General features: G+C 35.5%; 1 protein-coding gene across 2 annotated transcripts in view; it reads left to right on the forward strand.

Annotated features, from left to right (window-relative positions):
• Positions 1–9,305, forward strand: part of ANKRD28 (ankyrin repeat domain 28) — a 204,467-nt gene that overhangs the window by 94,307 nt on the left and 100,855 nt on the right. For both annotated transcript variants that reach the window (XM_012664118.1, XM_012664124.1), the window contains one exon: positions 8,449–8,527. In XM_012664118.1, coding sequence (XP_012519572.1) covers positions 8,449–8,527 — 79 coding nt within the window. The remainder of the gene's footprint in view (positions 1–8,448; positions 8,528–9,305) is intronic.

Genomic DNA, 9,305 nt, shown 5'->3' on the forward strand with positions numbered 1-9,305 from the left:
AGTTCTCCCCATTCTGCATGATTACTATGGGAACTGCCATGTTAATCTTCCTCTGCTTTCAGTTGATTGATAGAGAAGTGAGCATCAAATTGATGAGCAAATTTGGTGAACACCAAATTGAGCCAATCAGAATACTTTTCCGAGGTATTGGAATTAAGCCTCTTTGGGCTGCTGAAGTTCTGAGAGCTATGATGGCTTTGTTACCTACCATGAGGAAAACTGTTGTTTGGTAAAGGTAGAAAAAGAAGCTAATGCACAGAGAAGAAATAGAGACAAAAGACAGAGTCCTGAATGTTTCAGCTTTTTGATTCCTGTTGTTCTTGTGACTTGGCTGCACCCCTTCCTTTCCTAAATTTTAGTGTTTCAGTTCTTAATTCCGTGAGATCCTCCAGTGTCCTTCAGTAAATCATTTTGCCTAAACTCATTTAAGTTAGATTTCCAACACTTATCCCCAGTAACACTGACTGATATACACAGGTTCAATAAATAGTAGCTATTAAGGATGGTAATAGAAGTAGACTATTTAATTTTTACTTAAAGTTGCATTGCTCTGCTAAATGCTAATGATTTTTCATATTATAATCTGTTTAATCGACAAAGATTTTCAAAGTATTCCTTGGGGTAAAAGAATCATAGCATACATCTTATAACTGATTTTTAATTTGCTTATGTACGGATGTTTGTCAGAGGTAGTCCTAGAATGTGTTTTATTCACATACCCAAAAATCAATATAGAGACCTTCTACAACACATTAGAATATCATTGATTCATGGCAGATGCTCTCCACTAACATTTTAATTTGTTAAAGCCCATCTAGTACCTGTAAGGTATGTAACTTTAACCAGATGTTATGTGAATATAGACAGTTTGCTTTATCTAAATACTTTTTTTTTTTTTTTTTGGAGACAGTCTTGTTCTGTTTCCGTGGCGTCAGCCTAGCTCATAGCAACTTCAAATTCCTGGGCTCGACTGATCCTCCCCTCTGGGCCTCCTGTCTGGGCCTCCCAGAGTGCTAGGATTATAGGCATGACCCACCATGCATGGCCTATGCTTTATCTAAATACTTTTACCTAATTATGAAGCCATGACATAAACCCCAAATTGAGCACTAACAAGAATTCCACCTATGTGGTACAGATAATAGTGTTGTAATAGTATAGAATAGGAACATCTCAGTGGACTGACATGGTCCTCAAGACTTTGTGAAGGAGATAGAAATTGAACTGGGCCTTGAATAGTAGAGGGGATTTGGGTAGAGCAAAGACATTCTGGCCAAAGGGAATATGTATAAAGATGAAAATGTGCCATGTATTCTGTTAATGGAAATTGACATTTGTGGTTCCAGCTATAGGTTAGTGGCTTTTGAATATTAGGTTCAGGACGTAGAATGGAGATTTATGATCATGATAACAGCCAATAAAGGTGATTGAGCAGAGTAACAAATGATATAATGAAAGTGAAATTGTCTTCCAGGTTTAACATATTGACTGCCACACTAAAAGAAAAAAATTTTCCTTGGGGCCATGGTGTTTTATTATGAAAATAGAATAAAAACTTCAAAAACGAAACAATGCTTTCTAATTTAATGAAAAATTTAATGAAAAATGAAATTTACTGACTTATATTCATTTAATCCACGTTTTTAGAATTAATTTGTCAATATTAATTATAACAATAAGAACATCAACAACTAAGATTTTCATGAAAAAATCTGCAGGGTTTTGCCCAGGTTTTGCTTCACGAGACCTCAGGCTCAAAACTAGCGTGAGTTAAACACAACTCACTTGGCAGTTAATGTGTTAAGCTGCTGGCAGGTAAAGCCAGTTGGATCTCTAACGTGGTTTGAGAATGAGAGGATAAGGTCCTAGAAGGTTAATAGCAAATTTTAAAATGAAATTAACAAAAAATACAATCTAAGGATTCTCCCAAATAGCTGTGTGAGTACAAAGCGACGCTTCTGGACTAAAGTAAGCCATAGTTCTCTTATTTGAAAGAGCTGCAGATACTCATCAATACATTACAGAGCTATATCCCCAAAGCTGAGGGTTCACCATAGGGCTTCCCTGAGAGTGCAGGTCTTGAGAACAGCTAGGCAATCCTAACTTGTTTTGCAAAGCGGGAAGAGAAGAGTGGTAAGTACTGGGCAGGTCCGGCTTACTTCTGTGGACCATAACCTGCGGATTGATGATGTGCAAATATTTAGCAGGTAAGTTTTGCTCTCATAGCAATAGGAATAAAAAAAAAGCCAACATGATAGGCGCAAGAAAGAGAATGATCATTAAGTGTAAATGGGGACGATAAGAAAGGAGAGAAAAAATTACTAAGAAAACTGTGCCACCATCGGTAAGAAAAAGTGAAGTCAGGCCACAGAATGTTTTGAGGGAGAATGGTTAGTTTTAAGCAGACCATGGTTAAACAGTGGAGCATGATAAATAGAGGCAGCATAATATACTCACAACACACACCCTGGAGCCCAATTGCCTGTGCTTGAGTCCTGATTCTGCAACTTCTATATCATTTTGAGTAAGTTCCTTAAACGTTTCTGTGTTTTGGTTCCTTATCCATAAAATAAGGAAATGCATTCACATACTTAACCAAGCATTCCTACCTTAAAGTAAGCACTAGGTAAGTGTTAGTTGTTATGGTTGCTGTTACTACTATTCTTCCTCAGGAGTTATAGCTAACGTATATGAACACTTTCAAGACCTGGAGAAAGGTAGAATTACAAAATTAAGTCATTGCTATAAAGGTTTGTGGTTAAATCCATGTAAATGGTTGAATTCTCTGAGTCACTTTTAAGTATTTTGTCTTGAACAAACGTTCTGCCTTGCTTTCTGTCACTTTGCCATTTGTAACTTCCCTGTTCTCCTACTCTATATGTGTCCTCTTATTACTTGATCTTGAAATCTGCTTTAAGTTAAAGCTTCCACAGAAAATGTTGAGAATGTATAAGTGTAGTCTCAGTTCCCAGATTTGATTTAAAACACTGCCATAGATCTGACCCTTTTCCTGTCCTATGCTTGAATCCACCATATTCTCTACTTTCTCACAGCCTATTTCCTAGATTTTCTAACCTTCCCTAGTGTTTGGTTGCTTGCTTCCAGAGTTCACCGTAACACAACATGTAAGGTATAATTCAGGGTGTTTCTGAACACTTGTTAAAAACTTATTTTGAAGAAATTATAAATGCATCAGAAATTCCAGAAATGGTACATAGCAGTCTCATGTTTGTATCAGCAAGTTTCCTTCAGTGGTGACATTCTTCTAGTGCATTATCAAGACCAGGAAATTGATAACTGGCGCAGTACAACTAATTAAACTACAGACCTTACTTGGATTTCAGCAGTTTTTGCAAGCACTCATTGATGGATGGTGGGCAGGGGTTGTGTGTGATAATGTCTTTATGTGTAATTCTGTGACATTTTGGCTTATGTATAGATTTGTGTAACCACTACCATATTCAAGATACAGAACTGTTCTGTCACCACAAAGAAACTCTCATCTTTCAACCACTTATATAATTCTTTGGTATTGCACTGGCTCAGCTCATAACTATGACCCAACTCCAGTGATTGTAGTTAACAATCATTGATCTCATTTAACCCTTCTAATGTGTTTCATCTTCTTCTGTCTTTCAGGATAATTGCTTATAAGAACTAACACTCTTTTTTGTTTGTTTTTATTTGGGGAAGGTGGGCAGGCAATCACTTTTTTGTAGTCCTAATCATATGTACAAAATATCTATCATAACACTTAATGTAAGAACTGTGAGAAAAATGTTTTACTTCAAAGTGTGTGATTGAATGAGTTTGAAAACTTATTTGAGTCTTATGTCTATGTATTTAATAATTCTAGTTGGGATTATTTTGGAATACTATATTGAAATGTAGTGGTTTCTAAAATAAACTTACTTTAAAAAACAGTTTTTTAAAAAATGGGCACCTGGTACTGTAAAATACCTGGTATAGGAAATTGTTTTTAGGATTTTTATTAAAATGCTTCTCAGTTTATTGAAATAAGGTTTTAATGTTTTTGTTTTTACTTTTAAAAGCATGTACGTGGTATGAACTGCAAATAGTACAAAAGACCACAAAGAGGCCAGGCGCGGTGCCTCACACCTGTAATCCTAGCACTCTGGGAGGCCAAGGCGGGTGGATTGCTCAAGGTCAGGAGTTTGAGACCAGCCTGATCAAGAGCGAGACCCCGTCTCTACTAAAAAATAGAAAGAAATGATCTGGACAACTAAAACTGTATATAGAAAAAATTAGCCAGGCATGGTGGCGCATGCCTGTAGTCCCAGCTACTTGGGAGGCTGAGGCAGTAGGATTGCTTGAGCCCAGGAGTTTGAGGTTGCTGTGAGCGAAGCTGATGCCACGGCAATCTAGCCAGGGCAACATAGTGAGACTCTGTCTCAAAAATAAATAAATAAATAAAAGACCACAAAGAGTGAAAAATAACTCTTACACTTCAAACCCTAGTCAGCCATCTTTCTTCCCCAGAAACAATCACTGTATTCTTTTTTTGAGTGTTCTTCCAAAGATATTTTATGCATATTCAAGCCTAAGTGTGTGTAGAACCTTTTATACACAGTGGCTCTGAGCCTGTATTTTTTGTTTAACACTGTGCTTTAGAGACTTCCGTTGATACAGAACATTGAGATCTGCTGCTTATTTTAAATTGAAAGCATAATATTTCATTTTAAGGATGTACAACTAGAAGACCTCTCATTGATATGTTCACAAGTGGTAGTTGGGAATCGTAAAAAGTAAATCTCTAAACATTTCAGTGTGACTGTTTACTAGCTAATTTTTTTGAAATTGGACCAAGGCTTTTTCATTGACAGTGTAGAGTCTACTGACAAATGAGTTTGATGTCCTCTTCCTTGCTTAGAACATGCTCACAATTCATTATCTGTGACTTCCATTTTGGGTTTAAGTGATGTGAGAAATTAGACCCTTAAAGAGACAATCTTAGAGTAAAACTCCTAAGATTTTTACTGTTTACTGTTTGCCTTAGTGTTTCAATTGTATTAGCCATACCCAGTTTAGTAGCACTTTCCTTTCTTTGGTAGCTTGCTTTTACTAAGTCTTTCTGTATTATTCCTGTTTCATCAGTTTAAATGCTGTTCATACAAATCATTAGTTATCATAGCAAATACACTTAGCACAAACAGTTGTGGTAACAATCACATCTTATCCTTGATAAACATACACCCTGTCATGGGAGCAAAAATGTGTGGACTTATTAGTGATAGACTACTAGTCAAAGTATTTAGTATGCCAAAATCATCATAAATTTTACTTAGAAAACCAAGAATATTGGTTAAATCAGTTAAGTTAAAGATTAAGGGCTTCTTGTGTTTCATAATTTTAGGTAACCATTTAATAGGCATTTAAGTTGTTTTCGGGAAAAAAATTATTTCCAACATTTTGCTTCCTGTAATGATTCAATAAATATGCTTAATCATTTTATCTGCACACATAAAGGCTTAAAAAACCTTGAAGTGGAATTACTAAGTATAAGGAGATAGTCACATTTTAATTTTAGTATGTTTTGCTGAAAGGAATCTTAGATATTTTATTGCCTAATTTTTAATATTTAACTGTAGTAAAAGATGTAAATTTATTCTTTCAAAATTAACCAGCTTTATGTTCTCCTTTTTCTTTAATTTGATTTGTAAAGAGGAAAAAAATATGTTCCTATGAGTCACAAAACACATTATGAGGCATTGAGTCATAGGAATTCCAGACATCTCTCACACACAAATGACTTACTTTCTGTTGTCATTCTGTGTGTGTGGTTTATCCTGTGCAATAGATACAGTTTCTCAATTCAACTAGGTCTGATCATATTTAAACACTAAGAAGTTTGGTATGAAAATAAGTAACACTGAAAAGCCTAGGCAAAGGATCGTTTTTTAAAAAATGACTGAATTAGGGCCGGGCGTGGTGGCTCACGCCTGTAGTCCTAGCACTCTGGGAGGCTGAGGTGGGTAGATTGTTTGAGTTCAGGAGTTGGAGACCAGCCTGAGCAAGAGCAAGACCCCATCTCTACTAAAAAAAATAGAAATTAGCTGAACAACAAAAAACATATATATATAAAAAATTAGCCGGGCATGGTGGCGCATGCCTGTAGTCCCAACTATCTGGGAGGCTGAGGCAGGAGGATGGCTTGAGCCTAGGAGTTACAGGTTGCTGTGAGTTAGGCTGATGCCATGGCACTCTAACCTGGGCAACAGAGTGAGACTCTGTCTCAAAAAAAAAAAAAAAAAAAAAAAAAAAAAAAGACTAAATTAGGACACAGCTTATACCCTGTTATCTTAATGGTTCTGTGTTAGTTTTTTCAACAACTGTTTGTTGAATAATTTCTGTGTAGAACATTCTGTTTCCTGGGGTATATATTGGAATAAAAGGCAAGGTCATGTGTAAATTGTGGTTAGACAATAACTCTTAGCTTACTAAACAATTTACCATTAATAGCACTTTACCAACCTTTCTTTACTGGAACACCTATTACTATTTTAAGGACAAAAATAATATCACAAATATATTAGAATTATAGGATGAAATGTTTGAAGAGACCAGTGATAATTATGTTACATACATCTTTATAATACCTTTATATACTACAGCTAAGCCTTTTTTGTATTACCTTTGGATATGTAACCCCTCTTTTGCCTGACAGGTTTCTTTTTTCCCCTTATTTATTCTCAGTCGCCCAACTACTCTTAGAGTAATTAAGGGATTCCCAAACTAGAAAATTATTACAAAATGAGGTAAATTTTTCATTTAAATCTTAAAACTGTAATAGTATTCAAATATGATAAGAGACCTCAAAATGCAGTACCTATTAGGTTTATTTCTCTTAATAGTCTAGAAGTCAGTTGTCCAAGCTACTGGGACAACTTTGTTCTGTAAGATCATTCCTGGAACTTGTTGCTTGACTGTGTGCCTACATCAGCATGATCAAAGCTGGCTCAATTTCACATCTGCCTTCCAGCCTGAGGGAAATGAAAAACTTAGTACAGCTCTAGGGTAGTTGTCTTTTAAGTTGAAGATGACCTGGAAGTTGTGTCCATTAACTTTCACTCATATACCATTGATCAATACAAAGTAATATAACTTCAAGGGAAGCTAGGAATGTACTTTCTCATTGAGTGGCTAAGTGACCAGCTAAAATTTTATTCCTATGGTCAAAGGAGGAACATAGTGGAAAACAACAATTAGTCACAAAAGCCTTCATCAAAAACGAAGGACGTAAATTTCAATGTAAGTATTTCTAAATAAATAATTTTCTTAAATGCACCCAAGTCAGCAATACTCTATTGTAACTTTAGATAGGGTGTAGTTATGAATTAAAAATCCTTAAATGTGATGTTACCTTAAGACTTTGCTTCTTAAACTGGAGAGCACTGTTTTTAGGGACAAGGTCCATGAAGCTGTGCATTAAATGTAGCTTGTCTTCCTGAAAGAAGATTTGGAAGAATATGTTTTTTTATATTAAAATAGGCATGAATATATTTTGGAGATAAAAGCAAAACTGGCATTAAGAAACATTAAGAAAAACCTTAAGATGCTTTGAAATCCCCAGAAATATTTTCTGTTTTTGCCACTATACAGGTACTCCTGTGGAAACATTGTGATAAGCAGATCTTTTGTTTTGTTAAGATTTGTTTTATTTAATTAGGTCAACAGTTCTAAACTGTAAAATTCTGGAAATATATTGACAAAAAGAAAAGAGTAATATGAAATAAAAGAAACTTGCATATGTATATTATATATATGTGTATATATATATATACATATATATACACACATACACACACACACACACACACACACACATATATCAGCAGCCTAGGCATCTTTAGTCAGATAAAGTCTAAGAAGCTATTTCTTTGTCATTTTAGATTGTTTTTTTTTTATTCTTTGCTGTACCTTTCTGAGACAGGATCTTGCTCTGTTACCAGGCTGGAGTGCAGTAGCACAATCATAGCTCACTGCAGCCTGGAACTCCTGGGATCCAGCAAAGCAATCATCCTGCCTCAGCCTTCCGAGTAGCTAGGACTACAGGCATGGACCACCATGCCATGCCATGCCCGGCTAACTTTTTTATTTTTCGTAGAGGCAGGGTCTCGCTATGTTTCCCAAGCTAGTCCTGGGCTCAAGCAATCCTCCTGCCTTGAGCTTCCAAAGTGCTGGGATTATAGATGTGAGCCACTATACTGGCCCTTTGCTGTACCTTACACCAACCAGTATTTTGAGACCAAAATTTTTTTTAGGCTTTTCTCCTACCAAGGAAATGCCCTATATTCTGTTAACGGAACTTGCAGATTGGACTAGTGGAAGTAATAACTTGATAATTCATAATGGATTCCCCCCCATTTAAGCTGTATTAAAATTAACCTTATCTTAAAACTTACGTTCCACCTTTCCTTATCATCACAGGACAATGAAAAGAGAACCCCATTGCACGCTGCTGCCTATCTTGGAGATGCAGAAATCATTGAACTGCTTATTTTATCTGGTATGGTAACCTCTGTGTAATAAGGACACATAGTATATATTTTTGTCATAATTAATGTTTCTCAATCATAATTGACTATTGCATGATGTGGTTCTTCATATTTGTCTCGAAAGCTGCCAATCACATATTCTGTTCTGGGTGCTTAGAGTACTTTAAAGAACAAAACAAAAATTGCTGCCCTCTTGGAGCTTTATACTCTGATAAGGAAAAACAGGCAATCTAATACAAGTAAATTTTATAGTAAAATGGTAAATGATAAATGAACACAGAGTTTCTAATTCTCAAAAGAGGAGGTGATGGTGGTTCAGACTAAGTGCAACAGTGGCGGTAGTAAGAAATAGTCTGATAATACATGTATTTTGAAGGCAAGATTTCTGCATTTTAAATAGCTGTTATCTAACCCTATTTGAGGGCCTACAAAAATGCTTTTTAGGAAATTGTACTTTATTTTTTAATTTTTTCTAAATATTTTTAAGTCTTTACAAATGAAGTAATGTTAGAACTATCTCTTATAGAATAGCTCCTATTGTGGCAGACTGCCTATAGCTCTAAAACAGGCAGTCCAACAGAGCTTAGAAATATTTTTGTTACAGCCAGATTATTGTGATGATATTTATTGGGAAAGGATATATGTAGTTGAATTGAGCTTGTGTTGCCAGATTGCACAGATACATGCACAACAAAATTGGAGCAGTAGTATCATTCCTTTGATATTTTGTGGGAAGGAGGGCTCAAAAGGGAAAATTTTTTTTTTTTTTTTTTTTTTTTTTGAGACAGA

This window comes from Propithecus coquereli, unplaced genomic scaffold (assembly GCF_000956105.1).
Source record: "Propithecus coquereli isolate 6110/MARCELLA unplaced genomic scaffold, Pcoq_1.0 Scaffold12, whole genome shotgun sequence".
Classification (NCBI taxonomy): domain Eukaryota; kingdom Metazoa; phylum Chordata; class Mammalia; order Primates; family Indriidae; genus Propithecus; species Propithecus coquereli.